General features: G+C 32.4%; 3 protein-coding genes and 1 non-coding gene across 4 annotated transcripts; all 4 read right to left on the reverse strand.

Moving 5' to 3' along the window:
* Nucleotides 1–1567: 1567 nt before the first annotated feature.
* LOC120076869 (tRNA nucleotidyltransferase cca2) lies at nt 1568–8161 on the reverse strand. Its single transcript, XM_039030816.1, has 15 exons — nt 7745–8161; nt 7441–7571; nt 7068–7185; nt 6514–6569; nt 6354–6403; nt 6017–6115; nt 5194–5303; nt 4921–5048; nt 4563–4629; nt 4319–4402; nt 4152–4214; nt 3845–3986; nt 2486–2653; nt 2275–2372; nt 1568–2047 (listed from the first exon to the last, which is right to left on the reverse strand). Exons 1-15 carry the CDS (start codon nt 8060–8062, stop codon nt 1940–1942), a joined length of 1740 nt encoding a protein of 579 aa, XP_038886744.1. The 5' UTR covers nt 8063–8161; the 3' UTR covers nt 1568–1939.
* LOC120076940 lies at nt 3431–3530 on the reverse strand. Its single transcript, XR_005481685.1, has one exon. It is a non-coding gene; the product is annotated as a U6 spliceosomal RNA (small nuclear RNA).
* A 4404-nt stretch (nt 8162–12565) lies between the features above and the next one.
* Nucleotides 12566–15957, reverse strand: LOC120075937 (alpha-(1,4)-fucosyltransferase). Its single transcript, XM_039029687.1, has 3 exons — nt 15350–15957; nt 13479–13652; nt 12566–13347 (listed from the first exon to the last, which is right to left on the reverse strand). Exons 1-3 carry the CDS (start codon nt 15833–15835, stop codon nt 12787–12789), a joined length of 1221 nt encoding a protein of 406 aa, XP_038885615.1. The 5' UTR covers nt 15836–15957; the 3' UTR covers nt 12566–12786.
* Nucleotides 15958–19626: 3669 nt separating this feature from the next.
* Nucleotides 19627–26970, reverse strand: LOC120075584. The gene is made up of 10 exons (XM_039029120.1): nt 26524–26970; nt 26070–26179; nt 24099–24843; nt 23862–24006; nt 23600–23730; nt 23297–23485; nt 22957–23184; nt 21769–22096; nt 21270–21453; nt 19627–20301 (listed from the first exon to the last, which is right to left on the reverse strand). Exons 1-10 carry the CDS (start codon nt 26728–26730, stop codon nt 19824–19826), a joined length of 2745 nt encoding a protein of 914 aa, XP_038885048.1. The 5' UTR covers nt 26731–26970; the 3' UTR covers nt 19627–19823.
* Nucleotides 26971–27187: the final 217 nt, after the last annotated feature.

Consider the following 27187-nt stretch of genomic DNA (forward strand, 5'->3'; position numbering starts at 1 on the left):
TTAACCCATGAAGTTGGATACTAGATTTGAGTTATGTTGCTTTTAGATAGTTGTGATAGACATTGTTACATATGGATACTAATAGAATCAACATTTATTAGTGATAGAAACTGATACAAGTCTATCATTGATACTATCAGTAATAAAAACTGATAAAAGTCTATCACTAATGGACGTTGATAGAAGTAATCATTGATAAAGATTGATAGAAGTCTATCAGTGTCTATCAATGTCTATCAGTGATAAAAATGTATAAAAGTCTATCAGTGTTTATCAATGTCTATTGTCTATCAGTGATAAAAATGTATAGAAGTCTATCATTGATACTATAGTACTAGAAAATACAAGTTTGTTAGCGTTTTTTGCTATTTATGTAAATAGTTTGACATTTTTTCTATGTGTGAAAATTTTCTTAAAAGTTAACCTCATAGTAATGTTCTCTAATTAAAAAAATCACACTAATAACGAAAACTTATATTAAAATTTATTGAAAATCTATAACTAAAATAAATGAATTTCTAAGTACATAAACCAAAATTAAACGTAAGTTTAATTTATAGTATTTGAGTATTTGTTACAATCTACAAAATCTAAAATTGGTTGGCCGATTCACCTACAGATAATTTTTGTTAGTTTTAACCAATTTCAATACACTCAATTTTGATTTTTGGTCTTACACGAAAAGAGAACGATTTTGGTCCAATTAGTAGTCGATCGAGTGGTCAATTTGATTTTCAAAAAATTAATTTTGACTTTGATTGTACATTTTTCTAAAATAAATAGGCTTGTTCGAATTAAAAATCAGAGTTCCTGACTTAAACCACAAAATAATGCAAAGGTTAAATTATCATTTCCGTCTCTGCATTACAAATTACCTGCCATGTTCGTTCATATACTTTTACATTCTAATTTTAGCTCTTGAAAATAATCTGGGGTATTAGTTTGTCGCTAATTTTTTAGTTTTGAAAATATATTTATGATTAAATTTCAAATTTATTTAGAAAATCTCAAATATTTTATGATTTAATAAAAACCTCATCAATTGGACTATTTATGATGCTTTATCAAATCATAGTGACTAAATTCTAATTTTTATAAAAACATTCGAAACAAATTTACAATTTAAACCTATATTTATAATGCCTTTATTTTAATAAAAAAAAATATTTTTTTATTTAAATAATTTAATAAAAATTAGTTAAACTTAAGATTTACTGACATGAACTAATTTTTAATAATTGAAAACAGAAAATTAAAATGAAATGAAATTTGAAATATATGAACAATAAGTGGTATTTTAATTTATAATATAATATAAATTCAACGATGTTACTTTAAAAGCCTTCCCAGACGCGCACCTAGGTGCTTAGACATCGCATGGTGCTTGCTTGACAAAATAAGGCGCATGTCTTTTCCATTATTTTTAAGAAATAATAATGACCAATGTTTTCCTTATTTATTAACTAGAAAGATTAATAAGCTTAAATACAAAAATTTGTGTGTTTAGAATTTTGTTTTTCCATATTCCAATTCAGATATGTTTTCTTTATGTAAAATTAATAAATTTAAAAAAAAAAAAAAATGCTTTATTCTCACTTGTGTTCAAGCTCCAAAAGACTCAAATATCAATAAACAAAAAAAATAATAAAAAATAATATAGTTTCCACTGACTAAATAAATTAAAACAAAAAGACTTATAAAATCCAACCTAAAAATCCTTTTTTTTCTCTAGCTTCTAGTTAATACCTATATGGCTATATACACTACCCCCAATCTCCCAGCTCATTCATATGCATTCTAAGGAATTTTGAGTACCTCAGAACTCAGCATTGTTATCCCTATCCTTTTTAACAAAACACCTACCTCTCCTCCTCTCTAAGTTCTACCAGAAACAGAACCTCAGAAAAAATGTTGAGATATGGAAAAATTAGAGCCAACCTCATTCATCCAATTTAACGCGCTTCGAATGCATTTCCCGTATCCAATCGAGGCATTCTTCAGACGTTCCTGAGGGGCGTGCAAGCTGCCATGCAAGTATCTTTTGTTGCTGTAGAATATTTAAAGATGATCAGTACCAGAAAATCGCTTCGGTTTCATGCCATAATATTTTCTTGATAATTATAATATTCAATCGATATTTATGTATTAGAAATAATGATTGATCCTTCAATATCAGTGTAAAATGACTCAAATCCTTCATTTTCCATTTTATTGAAATATTGGCATAACGGAATTGTAATCCTTGGCTTGGCCTTTACTTGAAAATCCACTCACCCATTCTCTAACAAGTGGTCCTCCTGCTTTCAGCTGCAAAATGTTCATAATCTCCTTCCCATTCACCAGAGGTTTCACCTCCCACACATTTTCCAGACCTGAAAAGCAACAGGAAAATGGGCACGCCCGAGGAGAGGAGTTAGAAGCTAAAGATTGAACGAGGAAACGCAATGTTCTCATAATGCTTTGCTGCGCAGCTTTTGGGTTATACCTAATTTAACAATCTCATTGTAAACAACGTCAAAAAGTTCCTTTCGCTTTTCCAGTTCGTAGTGTCGGTTTAACAGATCTTGTGTATAATCTACATTAGCAGGATATAACAAGGTGGCCATCAATAAAGCTACAGGCCAGAAGTCTTTAATTTCCCGTAAAAGAAGCCCTGCGAAGAAAAAAATGTGTCAACAAAAACAAGGAACGAGTTATTACCCCCTGTAATTAGGACAAAATCATGATCAATAGAAAATCCAATAAACAACACATAATTTAGGAGAGGCCAACAGAAAATCCAATCAACAGATTAGAAGTAGATCGTTGAGGTTAATCTTAAAGGTTCCAAGATCCTTCATTGACAAAAGCTATTCTTGCATTTCTCTGATTGTAGATAACCAATAATTGATTCTCTAATTTTGTAAATTCACCTCTCCAGATATATGGTTGTGAAAGATGCTGTATTTTCTTCCACAAAGGGTCCTTATGATTAGTCTTTGAACATGCAAGCATTTACATACATTACAACAGATGTTTCTTCCATCAAAATGCGAGGAAAAAAACCTCCAAATACAAAACTAATTATCCAACTCCACAGGGACTTTCTGTATTGACTTACTAGGAAAACGAATATAAAACAAGCTCCAAGTAGAATGTAAGATACTTTAGTTTCGGATATTAGTAAGGTCATAAGGGTAATTAGTTAGGGAGTTAGTTTGTGTAATTTGTTAAAAAGAGGAGGGTGAGTGAGAGAAGGAAGACAATTGTTAAGTGATCTAGAGCTTGGGCTGGCATACTGATGAGGGGAGGTTCCAAGTGCCTTTATACTTAAATTATCTTGTTGTTCTTCCTCTTTTATATAAGAGTATATTTCTGATCTTATTCTAGTTAGAAAGTATTCTAAAATAGAATTAAATATATGACCAAGCCCTGCTATCAGAACATTCCTAAAGAATTACATTTTTTTTTTTATTTGTGTGTCATCCTTGCGCAAGGGCCATGCTAATCTTCTATATCATTCCAATTTTATCAGATGTCCCCGAATGAACATTCCTAAAGAATTACATTAAAAGTGGTCATCTATTCTTAAATCCGAAAGTGACTAAGCTGACTGATGCATGCAATGAAGAAGGGTACTGCTTCCAATGAATGAATAGACGGGAAAATAAAATTATGACAATTTTTTTTTTGAAAAAAAAAAGAAGAAGAAGAAAAAGGAGAGAGAGAGAGAGAGAGGAGCTTATTATGAATCTACATCATAAAAATCGTGGCAATAGCTAAATTTTCTTTCAAAGATATCAATCACACCGTTTCTTAATTGTCCATTGCTATAATTTGTTTTATATGAGGTTTTATATAGTACCAGTCAATACTCGAATCCTTGACGTAACAGGAACATCTTCACATCCAACACCCCAATCAAGTCCATTGGGTTGAATCTCCTCTTTAGATACAAGAGGAATCAAGGACAAAAACTTCTCCAAGGCCTGATGTACGTTAACAACCTATATGGGAAAGATGTAATCTGTAAAACAATCTCTGCAGATTCAAAATTCCACGGAAGCGTGTGACTTTGGATATATATATATTATATATATATATATATATATATATATATATTATATATATAATATAATGCAAAGAACAAACTAGGTCAGAGTATAACTAACTGTGTCGGCATCGCTAACTTTTCGCTTCAGAGAATCCCGAAAAATATAGTTGACAACAGGAACCTGCAGGGCACAGGATTCAAAATTTAAAGCAGACAAGAATATCGTAAACATATAATACAACATTTAGTGAAATGTCAAATACCAAAATGACTTTAGATGAATACCTTTTTGGACTTCTTGTCTTTAAATGTGAATTTTCTGAATGGAAGGAAGAGAGAAGCATACATAGAGAGCCTTTTCTGTTCATCCTAAAATTCAAATGTTACAGAACACCATAAGTAAAATAAAAACACTACCAAGGGCATAAAAGAAACAAATAAATAAATACCCATAATAAATTTATGCATATAAAAAAAACTATCAAGGGAGAAACTGCAAGGACATAACTCTAATAGCCCTTTCACTTACATTAAAGGTAAAGCATTTTATAAGTTGAATGAGGTTCCACGTGGCATCCAGACAAGCAATGCAAAGGCTGACAAAAAGGATAACCCAAAAACATAAGAGAGAGAAAGACAAGGAGAGACCGAGTTTCTGAGAATGAACTATAAGGCATATGGTAGAACTGCATGTATTCATTTAACAAGAAGCATTGATTTTTATCAATTTTCTTGATCTAAAGAATAATTATAATGTCAAATAGACAGTATGGGGTAATAGAACCCAGAGTGTTCGTTCTCCAACTTCTTGGCCTTATGCATGGCTCACGATATTATGTACTTGGTAAACTACACAAACAACTTTTTGGCAAGATGAACAGTCATACCTATTACACACCTCAGATATTTCAGGTTCAGTGTTAGCAGGAAGAGTAAAGACAGTCCAAAATAAAGTTAAATCACAAATGTAGCTCATTGCTTTAACTGGCTGATTCCCAGCAATCATAAGATCAATCTACATAAATGATAAAACCAAGAAAGAGTATCAAACCACTAAAATAGAGTAGGTTTACTGGATTTTATATATAAATATATTGTAATTAAATCATTTATGACTTATGAGAGAAACTAGAACATAAGATATTCGATATTAAGTGCACCTCAACTCCAATACGTTCTCTGCTAATCTTTGCAGCAAGAGCAGCCTTTACTTCTTCACATGCTGCAGCTTCTTTCAGTTCTTCGTCCAATGTGAACTCAAATCTTGCACCTGAAATAATAAATAAAGTAAATGTGCCATAAAGATAAAATGTAAATACAGAGCTTGGTTCAGAGAGCATATGCTCTCCTTTTCCAGTAAACAATTTTAGGCAATTAGAGAATAGAAACTAAAACAGTGTGCCACATTGAAGAGAAGTAAAGAGACAGTAGAAAGAGTAAAACGTAGCATATAAAGAAAATATATTTCACTCTAAGACCAAGAAAATGCAAAACACCTGAGAAACGATAGAAATTTAGTAAAAATGAAGGCAAACGAGGAAAAAGTACCGAAGTATTTTAACATAGAATCCTAAGCTAGCTTGTGAGAGAAAAGAAGCCCTAAACCAAATGAAAACCCAATAATTGGAATGATAAAGATTTAGATGATTGGAATGAATGACTTAATATCTTTCTAATATGATCAATTACAACGATATCGAGTTTTAAAGGATATACATTTTCCTATTAAAAAAATGAAATAAAATAAAATAAAAATGTTTTAAGAGATATATTAGTTTCCATATGTTGGTATTGTTTCAAGTAAGCCACGCCTTCAAGAGAATGATAGTATTGATAAACAGAAAATACAAGTAGGTCATGCCCCTTAAAAGAGATTAGAGTTCAAGACCAATGCTAAACCCGTGAACATAGAAGGAGAAAACAACATAAGATAGATGCAAGGCTCACATAATTAGTAAGACAAAGAAATAAATACAAACATACAGAAACGTATGGCTCGAAGGACTCGAAGTGGATCATCCATAAATGTAGCTTTAGCAGGTAAAGGAGTCACAATTTTCCCAAACTTCAAATCTGAAAGGCCTGCAGCAAGGTTGTAAAAGAAGTGGAGAAATGTAGAAAATGTTCCAACTAGTACTATTTTTAGATCTCAATTATCAAAGAATTTTGTAATATTCAATCCTTCTTTTTATGCATTAAATAGCCCATTTCATCTCTTATAATTATTTTATGATAAGAAATGAAGCTTTGTTTCTTTTTTAGAAAAGTTAAATAAATCAGTTCTCAACTTGGATTGCAAACAGAAGTAATTGATACAAACCTCTTTTCGTAAAATCTTCAACTATGCTCAAGTTGATATTGTAGAACAAGCTTTTGGGAAGAAAAAAAACCAACATTAATATAACAAGAAATAAATGTATATAATGTTGAAGGAATATAAGATCTTGAATGGGCAGGCTATGTGATAAAGAAAAATATACCTATTGATTGTTAAATCCCTTCTATATGCATCCTCTTCTGCCGTCCCAAACTTTTGCTGTAAAATCAAGTAAACGATTAACCATCATGCATATAACATACATTTAGACAAAATATCCAGCATTAGTTATACAAAATGTTGCAGATGACGTGATTGATTAAAGGTTTAAGCAAAGGTGCCTGAGTTAGCCCTTGCAAATCTAACAAGAACTTGGCCAAAATATCAATAACCAATGAAGATTTCTGCACTCACAACTAACCAGTCATCTTATGGCCAAAAATACACTATTTCTTACAGTCTGAAGTAGAAAATTTTTTATCTCCATAAGAACAAATATTAACAAATAAAGGGGGAAAACACATAGTCCAAAAGCTAAAAAGCTTTTCATCCTACAATGTTTGACATTTTAGACCATTGATCTCCCAGGTCGTTGCCTGGTAAAATTCCAACCTATAACTATAATCTTAAGGACAGCTGAAATTTCCCTATTAAAAACAAAACATGAACGTGGAAATTAATAAGACTGCACGTGGAAAACAGCAAATGACTACATACCTTAGCAGGAATACGGCTATTCTCACTGTACTCCTCACACCTCAAGTTTACAAAATCAATCCATATATCAAAGATACGCATCCTTGCTGTTTCTAGATGTTTTGATTGGTCAGGGTTACTGGAAAAATATAATTAGAAGTTAGGAATCGCTTCCAAACTGTTCAAAGGAATCCAAAAACTCACAAAGATCATGGGGGATTGAAACAGAATGTTCTGTCAATAACTTCATGCAGTGAAAATAAGGCCACAGCATAACAAACTTGAAAAGTTAAAATGAAACTATCTCCTCCTTAAACTAAAATGCCACCAAATATTCTCTTCAATACTCCTCCTAATTAGCATATAACTATGCAAATACACGCGATTCTCATACCATGGAATAACAGCGACTCCTTGCGCTTCTTCCCCAACTGTCAACAAATACTCTCTAACCTTATCCACAAACTCGCTACCCAACATATTGTCCAGAGCGATATCGATGTCATAACAATCTTTGCCGAGAAGCTGTAGAAACAAAAACCCATAAAAATTTATCCAAACCCAAATGAAATAAAAGAAATCTCCAAAACCCCACGAAATAGTTCCTAAATTCTGGCCCGTCAAAAGCAAGCAAACAATAATTAACACAATCTCAAAGCATGAGGGAGGGAGAGAGAGAGAGAGAGAGAGAGTGGGACCTTATCGCGAACCCAACCGCCAGCAACACGAAGCTGTGTTTGGAGATTGAAGTGACGAAGAGTCCCGAGAAGCCTATGAAAAATCTTTTCCTCGGTTTCAGTGAGTTCGATGTTGTCCTTGACTTGAACAAGTGGTTTGGGGGAAGAGATTGAGGTCGCCATTGATTTTGGAGAGGGAGTCGATGGGGGTCTGGTTGTGGGGAATTTGAGGGCAGGGAGAGAAGTTGAAAACTTGAGGAAAGAAGTGTGGAAAGAGAGTGAGGGAAGGATGAGAGAGTGGAGCTTCAGAGGTGATTTGAAAGAGAGAAGCAGTTTCATGGCTTTGTAGAGAAGAAGAAGAATAACTTGTCGCCTTCCATTTTCTCACAAACCTCAAAACTACGCGCCCTCCCGCCTGCTCTGTAATTTTTCGACCCTCTTCTGATTTTGTTCCATTGTAAAGGTTAAAAATTAAATAATAGTAATAATAATAACAATAATAATAATGGTTTAAATCAATTTGGGTCCCGAATGCACCAGTTGAACGGAGTCGATTTTTTATCAAATTTTCGATGAATAGACTATGATCGATTTAGTAGATGTTCAACTCGATCCTGACTATCAAGGGGTGTAAACTGTCAATCAACTTAATTCTTCAAAAAAAAAGTTTAAATGTCGGTTTAGATTTTTTTTCATACCGATGTCGACCAAGCCCCTCCTCTTCTCCGATCGACAGACTTCGGTTCAATCTTTAGTTGGTTGACTCGATTTTTCGGTCAATCATGCATACTCCTACTAAGGACCCATTAGATGACGTCTTTGTTTCTTGTTTTTCATTTTTGTTTCTCATTTTTTAAAATACTAGTTTACATATATCTCATTTGATAATCATTTTATTTTTTGTTTCCGTGTTTTAAAATTAAGTCTTGGATACTACTTTCACCTCTAAATTTATTCCTTTGTTATATAGTTTTTACTAATAGGACGTTTTTGGGCAAAGAGCTGGTTATTATAGTCATAGGTTATTATAGCTGGGTTATAATATAAACTATTTTAGTTTGAGAATAAAATAGTAAACACAATGAATTAAAACATGATGAATGTAAAATAGTAAAATTTGTAGTAAATAGTAAATAGGGAATACAAATTAGTATTTACTATAGCAAGAGGTGGTTACTATAATCTTACGATAATTTCTTGCCCAAAACACATCATAATAGTTTTAAAAATCAAGCCAATTTTTTAGAACTAAAAAAAAATAGCTTTCAAAATTTTATTTTTGGAATTTGGAATATAGTTAAGAATTCAATCATTGTATTTAAAAGATGCAATATAAGAAATGTAGATAAAATGGGTTAATTTTCAAAAACATAAACTAAAAACCAAATGGTTACCAAATGGAATCTTAATAATTGTTTCTTTTATTGTTTCTAAAATTCGAGAAACTGTTTTTTTATTTTATTTTAAATAAGGCCAAATTTGAGAAACATATTCAGTTTCTATTTTTATTTATTTCCATGTTTAACATGAATAAAAAAAATTGGATTTAGATTACGTTTCACGTTGTGTTAGTTGTGTAAAAAGTCACTTAGGAAAAAATATTAACAGTTTTTTGCATTTGGTAAAATAAATTTAAATTAAATCTGTTAATATCAGCTTTAAAAATACATTAATTTCATGTTGACTTCAAGAGTAGTATCCTTTTAGTATACATTAATTTATGATTCTCCTAAAATCAGTATAATTTTTAATTAATATTTAATTTTCAATTTTATATCTTAAAAAAAAAATTATTTTATATATTTATCTATTTCTTATCTAATCAAATATATTTTCTATCTTTCATGAATTAAATGCAACATTAAAAAAAGTATATAATATTCATTTCTTTAAAATAAAGCTATTTTCCAAAATATTTAAAAATCAATCTATAACAAACAAAATTTATTATACTAAACAATTATTTAAAATTTTAAATTAAAAAAAAAATTGATTATAAATCTATTTTAGTTAATATATCTAAAATAGTATGTTCTTGTATTTATTTATCAAACACTCTAATCTACCTTATCACGTTTAAGCTGAAATTTACCAAATACTATTTTACTTATTTTCATATCCAATTTTTCTAAAAGCACAGATACCAATAGTTATTTTAAAAGCTACTGCAATCTAAAACAAAACCATAGTTGATTGGTAGGCATGCACGCCCCAAGTCATTAGTGGACTTCAAAATGAAGTGACTTGTATTTTTAGATGATTAAGTTGTCAAATAAACTAGCCACCCTAAAAAAGTCTAGGGTTTCAATTTTAAGTTAAATGGTAAATTGGAAATTGATAGGAGAACTCAAAATGATACCATTGCATTTGTCTACAAAATGTTCATCAAGTGCTACATATAAAAACAACGTTCGAATGATGTCACTACATTGTTCTACAAATCGATTTGTAAGTTCATCTATGATTCTTTGCATTGTCTTGTATCATAAAGGGTCATGTTCGATTGAATGCTATACATGAAGAGAAACAGATCTATGAGTTGATATTGAAAAATGAGTTTGATGTGGATACGTTTGTTTTGAGTAGCTTAGTTAGCATGCGTAAGAAATGATGGGAAGAAGAACGCAAGAGCTTGTATTGATGGTGGAACATGTGTTCCTTACACCTATCAACCAACATCGAAAATAGCTCCGAAGGAAGGTAAATAGGTTGAAACCATGTCGGAGAGCAAAGGAGTTGAATATTAAATATTTTGTGGGTTATAAAAATGGAAACGACCAACCCAATTGACCTAAAGAAACTAGATCTCTATGATTATTAGCCTAAAGTAGACCAACGTATTTGGCATATAGAGCCTATTCATTTAAAGATTTTTTAAAAGTTACTAAAACGAAAGTTTTTTTAAAGTTTAGGGATAAAAAATATAATAACATTCAAAATTGATACATCAAAATAAAATTTAAACCAAAATTAAATCAGTATCACATAAAAAATATATCTATATAATACAAATAAATAGAGAGATCAAACTGCCAACCTTGCATGAAGGAGTTCATGGCAGTTTTTTTTTAAGTTCAAATAGTTTTTTTTTTTTTTTTTTAAATGTTTGACTGCAATTTAATTACCACTAAGCTGTAAGCTCATTTGGTGGGATTTATTTATTTATTTATTTGTCAATTTTGTTAGTTAATATTAACCCTATTATTTGGATAAATATCAATTTATATTTTTCAACTTTAAAATTCAAGAGTTAGTATCAATTTAACATAACTTTTGAACTTTTTATATAAGTGAATCAATTTAGACTTATATTATGATTTATTTTTCTTTAATAATTTTAACTTTTTTTCATTTTTAAATTATTAATGCATATAACTTTCACATTGTCTATAAAATTTCTTTTAAGTATAAATATTACAGTAAATTAAAGATGTGATAGTCAAATAAACGGTATCATTTTTTTAGGTAAATTTGAGTTGATTTTAAATGAAATTGTGTGGAAAAAGCTACCAACTACTAACAAATTGTCTAAATTAAATTCACCTATAAAAATTTGAGGTTTAACTTGATGCAAATAAACGTTTTCTTTTTCTTTTTAAAAGAGATGCAAACAAGCTAATTATAAATATATTTTTTTTCAAACTTAAAACACAAACCTTCGAAAACAAAGGTGTATTTTGTCCTAGATTTTTTTTTTTAAAAAAAAAAAATTGAACTTATAAATGATGTTTTCTTAATTTTATATATATTGTTATCTACTTTCGATTAGTGTTTTCAAAAACTAAGTCAATTCATACAAGAGGGAACAAAAAAGTTAACTTTTAGAAATTAAAAAAGATAGTGTTTTTGTTCCTAGAATTTGACTAGAAAAATAAATGGGTTGTTTGGGACACCAATTAGAAGTTGATCTAGTGAATAACTCACCCCATATTCAGGGCATCAAATATAGCATAGTATGTACAACTATTTATAACATACAATTAAGTATAATAAATAATATTTCAAAACTCTCTTTACATTACTATTTTCCACTCATCTTCTATTTTTTTCTTTGCTACAATGTTATTATTTCCTACTCAAATAACCACTCCAAATGCCCCAATTTTTTTTAACACAGAAGATTTTAAAAAAAAAATTACAAAAAAGACATGTAGAGCTAGGGGTGCAACAAAAAAACCGAAAAACCAAAAAAGAACCAAACCAATCCAAATCGATTCAATGATTTGGTTTGGTTTTTAGTATAAAATTGGACATATTAGTTTGCATTTGGAGAAAAACAAAAATAGTGGTTCGGATCGATTTTTTATTTAAAAAACCAATAAAAACCAAATCAAACGGAGGTATATACATACATTTAAAAATAAACTATGACATCAGGTATCTTTTAGTATTTTAATTATTATGGTGCATTATTTATCGTTTATAAAATAAAACCAATTATCATGGTGCTTGTATGTTCTTTATTTAAAAAAGTGCTAAGAAAAAAATAAAAATATCAAATTTCAATCTAGAAGAAAAAGAAATAGACTCAACTATAATTTAAAATTAATCAATTTTAAACAAAAATAGAAAGAAAAATAAAACCTGGAAAGAAAAAAGAAAATATCAAAAACCAAGAACCAAATCGATGATAAATCAAACCAATCTATTGGTTTTGTTCTTTATTTGACATTAGTTTGGATCCCTTCTTTGTAAAACCATTAGGTTTGATTGATTATTGGTTAGCCCCAAAACCGATTATTACCCTACAGTAACGATGAAGTGGATCAAAGTAATAAAAACAAAATAATAATAATACTAATAATAATTACAAAAATTTATAAGAAAAGAGTACACTAAACAAATTATAAATTTTTTCTAAAGTGTGTAATATAACATAAATCAAATACATTTTTCTCTCATCATTTATGATCTTTCTACCTACACTAATTTCCTTATACAGCAACTCATTCCCCTGTCTACTGGTGACAACAAAAACAAAGGCAATTAGAAATGGAGATTCCAATTCACATTGATAAACAACAGTATAACAATGGAAACCAAAAAAAAGAAACTGGATGAGCTCAGCCATTTCTACCACCCCTTCTGCTCACAGCATCACACACACGGCATGGCAGCGTGTCGAGGCTTGCAGCTCGGGTCCTTCTATAGTTACCCAATGCACGGCATCGTCTCCAAGCATGGTACTCGGCATAAGCTACTGGATCATCCGCAAGTCGCTTTACATAAGAAGCTAACTCTTCCAAGGAGCTGAATTTAGATCCATCAATTATAGAATGTGGAGGAACAAAGTCCCAAACATTAGGGGCACCAAAATAGATCGGAACCGAACCAGAGTCTAGCGCATAAAATAGCTTCTCTGTTACGTAACTCTCAGTCATTGTGTTTTCAATTGCGAGAACGAATTTGTAGTGAGACATTGCACAATGCAAGTGATCCCACCATTTTGGGGTGACACTGCCATCATTTGCACATTCAGGGTACATCGAAAGGGCCATATCGAGTCCACCTACGTTGTTCAAGCACTTGCCAAATGAATGATGAGGCAGCAAACTTAGAAGCTTCTTAGCAAGCTGATTTCTTTGGGGAAGACAACGAGACGACGACCAATAAATGAGTGTATCCTAAGAAAATTTCAATATCATTAGTATCACATTCCTTAACAAGTTAAGTCCTGCATTGCAGCACAGAAGAGGGGAGAAAATTCGGGTGGCATTACAAAGACAAACATCAGATGGGAAACCGAAAGGCTCACATTGTTTTTTTTAGAAGATACGTGATAGTTTCGACCATTGTGAAAGAGTGCTCCTGCATAAGTTGACTGAACATCATCGTCTGCATGATAACTAACAAATAGATCCTCCAAACCTGAGCGCTTCCGACCAGCCTCGAGATCCATATATATGCGAAGCGGATCTCCTCTGTGCCTCTAACAAACATTGAAGAGAAAAGTAAACAAAATTGGTCCAACCCCAACATAACAATAACAATGACAAAGGAGTTGGTACCCAGCATATTATCATGTCTAAGATAGAGGAAGCTGAAAAGGTATAGCATATTAAATCATGTACAAAGGGCAGAGACTAAGATTTCACAATGAAGTTTACACATTCTCAACGAAAGCTCTGTTACTCGTAGAAATGAAAACACGTTACCAAAATCAACAAGCAGTATTACTTCACAAAAACCTGGGAATCCTGATAGTTCCAATGATCCATGGTTATCGAGGTCGTATGACACGGTAAAGAATTTCTATTATACCGTCGATGAATTTATTTCAATTCTTCCTTCAAAAAGTGATATCTGTATTAAATCCAGTTACTTCAACAGATCGAAAGAAATAATCACCAAATAATGTGCAGAATCCATGTAGCTACCCCTTAAGAATCCATGTAGCTACCCCTTAACCAAACGACTTTGAACAAAATGTCACCCATAATTCGAACGGGATAAATGCGTTTTACTTTAAGAGTACCTCCACGTATATATAAAATCAATTTTCAGCATAAATGTGGAAATTTTTGCTTAGCAATCATCTATAGACTTGACTCGAGAATGCATCAGAACTTTCTACCTGCTCAGTATTCCTCATGTCATGTGGCTGACAAGGCAAAAAACTAATTGTTTAGCTTAAGTCGATGAATTCTTTGGGATGGACTAATACTTACAAGACAACTCCATTTCGTAATAACTAAAACAAAGTAGTCTGCCTAAGTATGGCAACGCTATGGCAGCACATTGGAACTGAAATAAGAACAAGGCCACATCCCAACCACCATTGAATTTAAACTCTCTGCAATCTTCATTTCCACAGTCGAAGAACAGATTTAAGATAAGACCACTAGTATTAAATCAGTTTTAAGGCAGGCCAGGATCCATTGGAACTGAAATAAGAACATGGCCACATCCTAACCACCATTGAACTTAAATTCTCTGCAATCTTCATTTCCACGGTCGAATAACAGATTTAAGATAAGTCCACTGGTACTAAATATCAGTTTTAAGGCCAGCCAGGATCCATCAGATCAAATTGTACTGAGTAATACTATCTACGGGCTCTCTCTCTCTCTCTCTCTTTTTCTGTCAGACCACCTTCCCGGACGAGCCAGCCGATAACTTTCCTCTACAGTCACTGGACCAAGGTCAGTTGAACCATTAATCACGCTCCAGCCACAAGACAATGATTCATCCACCAGACTTGGCTCTCCATTACATTAGTAGTACTAAACACAAAAACACTAACAACGATCAGCTCAAGATCTATTTCCAGCCAACCCCTTGATATAAAACAACAGAAATCAGCACTGCAGTAAAGCATAGCCTAATAACTTCAAGCACTTTATAGAGATTTAATCCCAAACATAAAGCACTTCTCATTATCTTCCATGGTTCAAACAATTAGAACTAACAATGGCTTCATCAAAACAGATCATAAGAACTGAACGAGGCAGAACAAACAATCATCCAAAATCGAGCAAAATGCAAATATTAGTGAGAGAGGAAGAGATTCAGATCTCTTCAAATACTACCAAACTATGATCTTAAAGTAGTAGAAAATTCGGCATCCAAACAGATTGTAGAATTCGAATAGAATAATGGAAATTTAAGGCTACGAAGAGAATCTACCTGCCGCGGAGGCGTACTGGTTTCGAATAACAAGGCGTCAGGTTTATCGGCAAGAACAGAAGATTTAGTCCAAAGACAGCTCAATCCACAAGAACACGAATACAAATTGTCTAAATTATCAGGAATCCAAGTCCATCCTTTCACCAAAACAGCAACATGATTCAGTTTCAGCCCCCCACATTCCGAATTAGAGTCGCCGCCGACTTGCTGCAGCGAAACTGACGAAGACCCATTGCTCAAACCGCCGCTAATTTTCTCCCGGAACCGATCACAACCCACCTGAGAATCCCATTTCTTGAAGGCGATGATCAAATCAGTGAAAGGGTCGGAAGCGAATTGGGGTGCGGAGAGATTCAGATCGTCGGTGGGCGGTACGATGGAAGTGGATGCTGGTGGAAATTCGAGGAAGCCAGTGAAGAAGATGATGAATAATGCGAAAGCGAGCATGAATACGACGGCAACGGTGTTGGAGGGCTTCAAGAGCATGGTTGGTCGGAAATGGCGGTCGCCGGTGGGTTTTCTCTCTCCGGAGAGAGAGAGAGAGAGAAAAGGGGGAAATTGGTGAAGAACGTCTATGTGAAGTGAAGTCGTTGAAGAGGGTAAAAGTGGAATTATACAGTAACAAATTTGTAGATAATCTTTACGTTTTACATTAAGAATTCATTTTGCAATTCCAATTTAATAACTCCCATTCCACACGTTAAAATTTTTTCCAAAAGAGAGAGAGAGAAAAAAAAAGGCAAATTACATTTCAAAACACTGTCACTTTCACTTACCGTTGGCAAAAATTCTTGTAGGATTCCATATACATGTAAATCTTCAGAAGAATGAGATCAAATTGGAGATACAAAATGAATCCTTTGAGACGGAACGGAGAAATTATCTCTATCCCGTTCTCAATCTTGACCTCACTTCGAATAAATTTTTATTATTTCTTAATATGTGTGTGTGAATGTATATTTTTATTAATTATTTACTTTTTATATAGGTATATTTTTAATATTTACAATTTCAATATGAATACAAAAAAAATTAATTGATTTCTAATAAAAAATAAAATATGGGGAATTTTTTCTCAAATGGGGATTCCCGACCCTAATCCCAACTTCTCAAAACAAGAAATGGGGTAGAGACGAGGATTACATATCCCAATGAAGACAAGGATGGGAGTGCATCCCCGATCTCTCCCCACCCCGTTGCCAACCCTACTTTCACTCAATTAAAAAGTAATATTCTATTCTCTTTTAAAGAAAAGAAGTAAAATTCTAAACAAATAATAATATTTAAAAATTGTAAAAATATCATTTTGATCTATATTCTAAAATTTGTTCAATTTTAGTTAATAAATTTCAATTGTTCAATTTTAATTAATGTATTTTCAATCAATTTTAAATTTAATTATTTAAAATAGATTAAATAATAATAATAATGTTCATATAAGAAAATCACATTTTCAATATTTATGGCAGATATGCTAATAATAAAACATTTTAGAAAAAGTAAGAAATAAATAACAACTACTGAAATTAAAGTTTATTGGTCGCATATAACTCAACTGCCATCTAGTATGTGTAATGACTTAAAATTCTGTTTGAGATTATCGTAGCTTTTAAAATAATTGTTGTCATCTATGTCTTAAAAAAAAAGCTCTAAAAATATAATGATTGATAAATTTCAATTTTAAACTAAAAAACATATTATGTTGTTTAGTAAATTAATAAATTCTCGTTTTTTTAACAAAGGTTTTGAACAAATCAGACATGTTATTTCAATTATTTTTATATCAATGATTAATATCATTATATTTTTAAATGAATATTTAATATCAAATTCATTATAAGATAACTATTTTGAAAATTTGTATGCTTAAAATTGAAAATAAATTTGTTTAATCTAAAATATTTCATCAAAGTTTTTCCTAAAAAAAATGGATTAATCCAAAGTTTGTTAATACTAAAGAATATATGTGACAAAAAGAAAAGGACATATTCGAAATTTCTTAATTCAATGAGAGAAGCATATTTTTAGAGAGTTGAATTCTAAAGTTTGTATGAGTGTGATTATAAACCTAAGAATAAAATGAAAGCGGTTTTATATGAATCAATGAGGTCTCGTTTGATAACCATTCAGGTCTTATTTGGTAATTATTTTGTTTTTTGTTTTTTGAAAATTAAGTCTATAAACACTACTTCTATTTCCAAATTTTTTATTTCGTTATCTGTTTTTTACCAATATTTAAAAAGGCAAACCAAATTTTAAACTAAAAAGTAACTTTTAAAAGGGTATTTATATTTTTTGAGTTTGGCTAAAAATTCAACCATTGTAATTATGCAAATTATTATAAGAAATATAGAGAAAATAAGCTTATTTTCAAAAACCAAAAAACCCAAAACGAAATGATTATCAAACTAAGTCTTAACTTTTTTGTTTTCTATTTTTGAAAATTAAGTTTATAGACATTACATTCACATCTAAATTTTCTTCATTTGTTATCTATTTTTTACCAATGATTTAAAAAATCAAGCCAAATTTGGAAAAATAAAAAAGTAACTTTAAAAACTTGTTTTTGTTTTGGGAAGTTGACTAAAAATTCAACCATTATTACTTAAAAAAATGTAAATCAAATCATTGTAAAAAATAGGGAGGAAACAAACTTAATTTTCAAAAATAAAAAACAAAGAACAAATCAGACGTAAATAATCAAATTTACCAATACAATGCAAAAAGCAAAATAGATTTTTACTCTAGAAAAACATTCTCAAACGCTCTAAAAGGCTATAGTTCCAATCTCTCTAGCTTTTTTATTATACTTCAAAAAATATTTAAAATCTATTTAAAATATATAGACTAAAATGATATTTTAATTTAAAAAATAGAGATCTTTACTAATATATGGGATTTTTTTAAGATATAAGGGATAAACACTCGAACTTACCTGTTTCAAAATATTAACAAAAAGACTTTGAACCTTTACTTTTATATTAAAATGTTAAATCACAATTTATTATTATTATTTTTAACTTTTTAACTTTTTGGTTTTTAGTAGATAAACTTATATGAAAAAAAAGTCTAAAACTTTCTCAATTTCCAATTTTGTATTTATGTGTTTTAACACAAATTTTGTGAACGATCAATTTTTTACATATCCAACGTTCTTTGAAATTCACTAACCTATTAAACGCATATCAAAAGTTTAATATCCTTTAAACATGAAAATTGTTACAATAAATCTATTATTATTTATTAAAGAAAATGTTGTATCATGTACAATGGTATGGTGACGAATCCAAAAATTTTATTGACAGGAGCTTTTTATAACCTAAATCTACGGGAGGCTGGCAAGCAAATCTATCACTAAACTAGCTAATGGTTTTGATACAATGCTACTTTTATATTATATATATATAAAGAGCATAAAGTTGAGAGAAGACTCAACCCATACTAAATCGGCCGCCAACCATGTATGCATCACGAACCTATTATATTCAAAACTAAAATTTCAAAAATTTATCTAGATCCTTTCACCAAATGAAACTTATTAGACATAAAATAAAAATGTTAAAACCTACTAAAAATTCATATATATTAGATATAAATCTAAAAATTTAGAAATTAAACTTATAATTTAATATAAAATATTGTTGATTTTTTAAAAAATAATTAAATCAAATCTACAAGTGAAATCAATATAATTCTATTTTTCATATTTTCAAAACAATGTAACAAAAAAAAATGACTTGAGACTCTTTAAAACCAATTTAAAACATAATCTCTTACCAACATGAACATGACTGACATAAATTTATATTAACAACATCAAAGTCAATGTTTGATTCTCACCTCACAAATTGTAAAAAAAAAAACAAAAAAACAATTGTCATAAAATGACATATCGCACGTCTTATTTAATAATAAAATAACCAATATTTTATTTTTCTTCAAGGACCTAATATTAGTCACCAATTAAGATATTTAAAAACACAGATATGACCAACATTCAAAGTCCACGATCACTTTTTTTCCTTCTCCCTCTTTTTTTAAATATAGAAAAGTCTAAACACAAATATTATATTGAATATTCAACTTACAAATATTTAGGTATCATTCGATATTCATTTTATTTTTTATTTTTAAAAATTAAACCTATAAACATTATTTTTATCTTTAAGTTATCTACTTGTCACCAATGATTCAAATTTTGAAAACTAAAAAAAATAACTTCAAAAAAGTTATTTTAATGATGCAAATCATTATAGAAAGGTAGATAAATCCAATGATTGTTTTGACCCTTAATGTTTGCCTATCAAACTCAAACAAATATACAAATCTTAGCAAACTCCAACCTCCATTACACAACAAACATTCCCATACCCTCTTTCACTTGCTTGTGGGGATCTGCATTTAACTTATGTACAAATATTTTAAGCATAAGAAACTATTGCTATTTAACAAATAAAAATAAATAAATAAAATCTCACCAGTTTTTAATTAACTCTCTATACCAATCTCCATGAACAATCACAGACACAACAGCCATCACAACCAGAACTTCTGCTGCCTCAACCACCTTTTCTGTAAGGGCTCCGGCTCCGATGGGCAAAAGAGTCACCTCCGCCAGTTGCCTTCCCTTTCTACCACTTCCCCCAAGCACAACACCCCGCATGGCCAGATAAACGTTACGTGAAACCCGTGTGTATATGACATCGCCTTCTTGTAAGCTTTTTATCAGCATGTTTGCTATAATCTGCTTTCTTGCTTGAAGTTTTTCAGGATCTGAATCGCGATCGACTAGAACACTATCGAGGGCTTCGACGATCTCCAGTATTCCTGCATTTTCTACAGTATCCAAGAGGTTGCAAAGACGCTTGCCACATGTTGATAAGATACTATCGACTTCACTTGGACTGGAGACTAATCTCTCGTTGAGAAGAATTTGACGCATGACCAACAAGCTGGACAGAATATTTATATATTAAGATTACAAGACTAGATTCTATGCCATGTTATCTATCATAATCTGAAACTGCAATTTGTAGACAGAGGAATGCAATATGATGTTGATTTGAATCGTAACTTGTTTTAGTTGAGACTTCTTTTCATAACAATATTCAGATCCTGATTTGCTTCCTGTTTCTCAACTTCGAATTTACTATTATAGCTCCGATTTTTTTTTCCTTTTGATAAAAAACAAATTTTATTGATGTATGAAATTTACCAAAGGAGGGCAAAAGCCAAAGAGTTTAAAAAAGAAAAAAAAGAAAAAAAAGAAAAAAATCTCCAGTCAAAAGAGAAGAGAGAGGGTAAGAGAGGGTTAAGAGCTATAGCCCCTGTACTTTTAGATAAGAGAAATTAATTAGGACTACGCTTTTAAGCCAAACATTGGATGCCCAATAGAAATTCAAAATAATTGTTTACGTGGGCTTTTCGGCTAAATTAAAATACTTTACTATTTGGTTCTCGTCCAATGATTTTTAATAACCCCAACATCTGAACCCACAAGAAATCAACGATTATATATATATATATATATATATATTAAGCTCATCCAAAGGTTCGTTTTTTTTTTTTCTTTAGACGAAGTAATCAAAGAAACCAATCCAAACTATTCTCTCACTTCCTCATCATGGATGAGAGGGAGAATACAACCAGGAAAGGGGCATCTTTCCAGAACAGAGAACAACCTTAAGAGGATACCAAAGCTGCAGGAGCAGTTTTGTTCTTCTCTCTGAAGGTTGGTATTTGGGACTGCTAAACTTGGTATGACAAAAGATCCCAACCTGACCAAAGGCTATAATTCGATTTGGGGGTGGGCAACCAGGTAAATTTCATTTTAAATGTTGACTATATATAAATAGAATAAATTTGAAATTGTAGTCTACCAAAACAGGGCTTAAAGGTAAGAGCTGCAAATTTCACCAACCTGGTAGAAATGACGATGATCCTCTGAAGTCGAGACTGAACCATCCTCAGCCTGGCTAGATTAAGCTTGAAAGTCTCTGGCAGAGTATCACTGCTGAGCCCGGTTATTTGATTTACTAACTTTAGCAGTCCGAGCCTAATTAATAAATCAAGTCTCTCTCCCTTGCACTCTGGCTGTTCTTTGCCTGCATACATTAAAGCTCATAGTTAAAACTAATAAGTTGGAATTAAACAAAGAACGTGGATATAATTGGAAGTGATTTTGAAACGGTTGAAGTCACTTTTGTCACATCTAAAATCTCTCCCAGACGTAACTTTAACCATTGGTTCTGATTGTATGGAAGTGCATTTTAAAATGCAAAACCAGACATTAAAATGATTATATGGAAACTATTTTCGATAGATCACTTTTTTTTTTTTTTTTTTTTTAAAAAAAAAAAGACACTAAAATCACTCATAAGCATGTACAAATACATCATCAATGTGACAACTGGAGTTACCATGGACACTTATTCCAGATGTCAGGCTTATCTTTGACGGAACCAGACTGCTTCCTCCAGTTCGTATGGTAGACGGCAGGATCTCTGGCTGAACTGTATTCTTTGATATAGCAGCAGCCACAGAATCAGTGTGTTCTTTCCACTCCAGCTCCACATCCGGCCATACAGATGAAAGCCATTGCCTTGTAAGGGGTAAAGTGGTAGGTGCATCAGTAGGAGATCCACATCGCTTAGTGAATGAATTTCTTAGGTACTCCAAACCAGCAGGACCCTTGATGAGCGGTTCCACCATCCTTAAATGTGCATTTGCTATTTCTTCTTTTAGATTCTGCCATCAAATATAGAAGTTCAGTTAAAAATCAACATGGACAAGTATCTTGCAGGCGTGACCAAACAATATATGTTTCTAACTAACATATCCAGAAATGTAAAACCACTCACTGAATCAAGAAGCAAGGAGAAAATATGCTTTCTTTGGAGTTCAAGAGGGAGGCACAAAAGAAACAGACTATGGAGACTCTGATACGTGCACTTTCCCTATACCCACTATATCTCTCATTTCAAAACACAAAGATTCAAAAGTTTCAGGCGCCACCTAGAGAGAGGAAGTTTACGGCCTTCGGTCGTACCATTTGTTAGCTTCTGAGAAAGATGATACCTTTAAAATATCAGAAGTTTTGATTGAGGATGATGCAAATGGTAAATCCCTGCTTTATAATTTAGAAAGAAGCTGGAGGAGGCGGAAAGAAACTTGTGGATTAATTGCGATGTCCACTGTTAGCACAATTATATCCATTTATGAACATCCCCATACAGCAGCAAAGGCTATTGAGAGACTGATGAACGCTTTAGTATAAAGGATGGGTGGAAAAGAATAACAAATATTACTTGGTCTCCTGTGAAGGACTCAAAATCTATATTCAAGGAAGCTCAGACTCTGGTACCATGGTACTTAAAAAATAAAGAATAATAAAGCTATATTTGGCAAGTCGTTGAGGAGGTTTCTCGTGAAGAAAACATTGGTTCTGGCAATTGGAAGTTAAAGAATGAAAATGATTGGGAGAGTGCTACAGCGTCAAAAGGGTTTACTTCTATCATATACTTGAATAGGAATTGATTTTGAACTTTTAAGTAAAATACCCAGAACGCGAGGTGACAAAATATGAAAATAATTAACTTAAAATGGACCTGAATCTGATGTAGAACAAAGCGTAAACCTTTGACCATCAAGAGAGCAAATGAATGCTTTAAGTTCTTTCCAGAACAGGAAACGTCTCCTAACTCTTCCATCAGCTTCTGGTAACTTGCTTCCATCTCTTTCTCTTTAGCTGGGGCGGAAAGTTTTTGTAGAGTGACTAAACTAAAGTCCAGGAGTTGTTTGAAGTAACCCACATCCAGAGTCCCTGAATTTAAAATCTTCAGCCAACAAAGAAACAAGAGGAATCAGTAAGCGAGATCGATACTTCATTATCATTTACCATTTTATGCGGCCACCAATTGCTGACAAAAATACTCAAAGTAGATGTACCTGCGTTAGAATTCCAATATCAATTTTCTCAGCAATCTCTGATCTCCAGGACGGTGGAGACATCTCACACAATTCATTCCTGACCTCTTTCAGGACCTTGACAACCCAGCTGAAATCAGGATCATCTTTTTCCATAGATTCCATTACGCCATCCCAAAATGCTTTTTCCATTGTCTCTTTCAGTTTTGCCTACATAAGTCGGTGCGTATAAATAGTTAAGTCCAGAAATCACAAATTGATTCTTCCTTCGCTATTTATCATTTACATATCAGAAAATAGAATGAAACATTCAGAAGTGTCAACCTTTAAACTGGTTTCAGCTTCAGTTGGAGCATTCGAGGTGACCGTAAGGAAATGGTGATAGTCATGGACAATCTCATTTGCAACTAACTCATTCTCAGTGACTAGCATTTCACTGGAACTTGTATGTTGCTCTGTAATATATTTGGAAGAAGGGAAATTGTCATTTTACTAAATGAAGAAGAATTAAAACATCTATCTTAAGCAAGATTATTCATCATTTCAGACAAAGAAGCCAACAAAGCATCCGATAAGCTATGCAGACCTGACTTAGAACTTTCTGCTCGTCGGAACCCTGTAGAATAGTCAGTATCCAATTCCGAGGAGCGTGACCCGGCAACTGATAAAGAATTTTCTGAAGTCCCAACTTGCTGTAACTTTTCTCTCATTATCTTCTGCTCTTCGTTGACCTACCATCAACCAGATGAGTCCAAAAACCATTGACCAACTAGGATTTTGTTGCTAAAAATGTGCTTTAGAAACTACAACCAAAGAGAATTACCTGTATATCATGTACGATATTGCCATTATCACCTTCCAATCTCAGCTTAGAAGTTTGCGCCATAAAAAGCTCCAACTGGCGAGCAACACCCTTCATATTCTCCTCAAAAAATATAGCATCCTTGTCTTTCCACACCACAAAGTGATGAAGGTAAGAGCACCATCTTTTGTCAAATATCTCCAACTGGGATCTAAACGAAGGTGGCGTGGAAGATTGCTCCTGATGAAAGGTTCGTAAGGGACCCTCTAATATAATCTTAATCAACAATTCGAATTCCTGAACAAAATTTGATGCCGACTCCAGCAGCGCATTTTCAACCTCACTCTTCCCAATAAAAACTGTCTCCGGATGACCCAGTATCATGTAAGCAAAAAGCACTACTTTAGCAGGGTATCTAGATAATTTAGAGGCAACCTTTGCAGCTTTCCTCAAGCCAATAGTCTCCGACCTACTTGTCTTGTTTACTTGATTACTGCTTCTGCCATGCAGTCCAACACGCTTGAGAAGGTGATCTAACTTCTCGATGCTCAATTTATTTCCAGAAATCGTTTTCAAGATTGTAAATCTGCTCTCTATGCGAACTAATAAAGCTCTGACAGTTTGTATGGTTGCAGTTGCATTGATCTTAGAAGCAAGCTGCTCAAATTCCATTGACTTCACAGATTCTGCAGTAATATCTAATTCTTGATATGCTTTTGCCAAAGCAAATGTAGTTTTTCTCATTTGTACAAAACTCCTCCAGAATCTGAAGATGGGACAGATTGCATTATAATTCATGTTATCACACAAACAAAAATAAAAAAATAAAACATAACAGCAGGGAGAGCAAGCAGGCAAAGCATAGATACAGGGAAAAGCTAAAACTGAACCAGTATCCACAACAATAGAAATAGTTGCAATTAAACTGTACATTAGTAATTAGGCATTAAATTTCAGATTTTTCTTTCTATTCCAAGTCCTTTCAAGGCCAAACCATTCCTTTCTAGTGTTACTCTTGAAGCCTCAAATTGATATCCCAAGAAATTAGATATTAGATTTTGCACCTGAGCAAACTTACTCATGGACACAAACATTTAAAACCTGCCTACAGAAAACAAAGGAAAAGTGAATTTGTATTACTTTCCTTCAAAATTACTTTCCTTCAATCAGTTCTTAGATATTTAAAATACGAAAAAACATGTGGGGGTGTCCATCAACCGTTCTCCTTCCTGGCTTCAAATCAACCTGAGGGGAAACGTGCCAATATTTAATGTTCTTCAGTTGTGTTTCATGAACCTATTCCAAAACTAAATCAATGGAGAATATTCATATACTTAACTTCGCAGACAGAACAACTAACACAAATGCAATTCTAGGGTAACTATTTACCAGGGTCAGAATTTCTCACAACATGCCACCATTTCTCAGGTGACTATTTACTTCCAATTTATGCCAGGAGTCAGGAGACCTTGGCCAAAACACCCACCACATAATTGCTTTCTTCATAAATGCAATTTAATCATTTCTTTGTTCATAAAGAGGTTTTATCATCTCTGCACTCTTCGGATCATATGCACTTAATATCCCATTCTATTACGAGAGAAAGAAAAATCAATTTCTCATGGGCCGCATATAAATACACTTAAATTGCCGTGCTTATTAATGCTACTCAGTTACTTCTTTAGCTTTACCTTGATTTAACAGACTAAAATAGAATGCAAAAGACTAAAATATGCCAAAGAAGATTCAGAACTTCCATTGTCACTCTTATCTTGATCTTAAGCAAGATGCATGACATAAATAATCAAACTGTGATACTTGATTGACCGTGTAAAAATTTTCAATACCACAGGTAAAGACCTAATCACGCACATGCAGTCGAAATTAGGACCACTCTAACAACCTTAATCCCTGGAAAATTTAATATTATAGTCATCAGTCATCGGGCTAGAACAGATTTCAGAAATATGAAGCAGTATAAGGGTCTAGTACCTCGCTATAACTGCCGACGGGTCCAGCTTAGGCATCCCTTTTATATTAGCATGAACAGTATCACATGTTCTTCTTCTCTCCATCAAAAACCCAGCTCTTTGCCTCTTCGCCTATTCGAATATTTAAATAAGATTAATTTTTGTTTAAAAAGGATCTCCATTTGAAGTGGAAAACAAATGAAACAACTCGTAAAAGAATTGGGTAGAATTTTCTTACAGAAGAAATCAAAGTCTATTGTAATTCAAACAAATAAAATCACCCGGCCAACGTTGTCGCTTAGCTTTTCTTAGTTTGTATTTTGGGAATAGCCGACAAAAAGATATTCTATAACTTTCTTTACAAAATTAAGGTTGAACAATCTTTATCCAATATGGTACGTCATACTGAAGAGAGAACAACAATCGCAAGAAAAACTATGAACTTAAATAAGAACAATAGAGCACAAGGAAGAAACCTGACGACGTAGATCAGCCTTCTGGAGCTTGGCTTCAATCTCTTCAGCAGTAGACGGCGCCTTAGACTCCATTAGGCGACGGCGAAGCCTGCGAGGCAGCTTAGGAGGAGTAGAAGACGATGCCGACGAAGGCTCGTCGTCATTTGCCGGAAAATACAGCGCTACTCCGCCCTTCCTCTCCGATTCCTCCTCCAGTCCCACAGCCATCGAACTGAAACAATTCGAACAAAAATTCACCAACTTAATCGACTCCAAGACTTCGATTTGGTCAAAGCTTTACAAGATAAATGCCGATCTCAGAGATTCAACAACGGATTTCTCGTCGAAATTCAGAGATTGTTTCTGGAATTTGGAATCCAAATGTTTTTGAGTTAACGCATCTGTACATGAAAAAGGAAAATGATGATGGATTTGGATCGCGCCATTTTCTTCTAGAGTCTTCGAGATCTTTTTTGGCGTTTGTAAATTTTGAAATATCGAGAAACAGCTGGATTTTTTTTTTATTTCTTTATTTGCATTTATTTATTAAAAAAAAAAAAAAAAAACATTTCTTTTAGTCAATACTTTTGAGTTTAGGCCGTTCACTTCATAAATCAACCCACATGTAAAAGTAGTCCATTTGATTATTTTCGATATTGTTTACTTATGTTCAATATTTGAATTT

Source organism: Benincasa hispida, chromosome 4, assembly GCF_009727055.1.
Source record: "Benincasa hispida cultivar B227 chromosome 4, ASM972705v1, whole genome shotgun sequence".
Classification (NCBI taxonomy): Eukaryota; Viridiplantae; Streptophyta; class Magnoliopsida; order Cucurbitales; family Cucurbitaceae; genus Benincasa; species Benincasa hispida.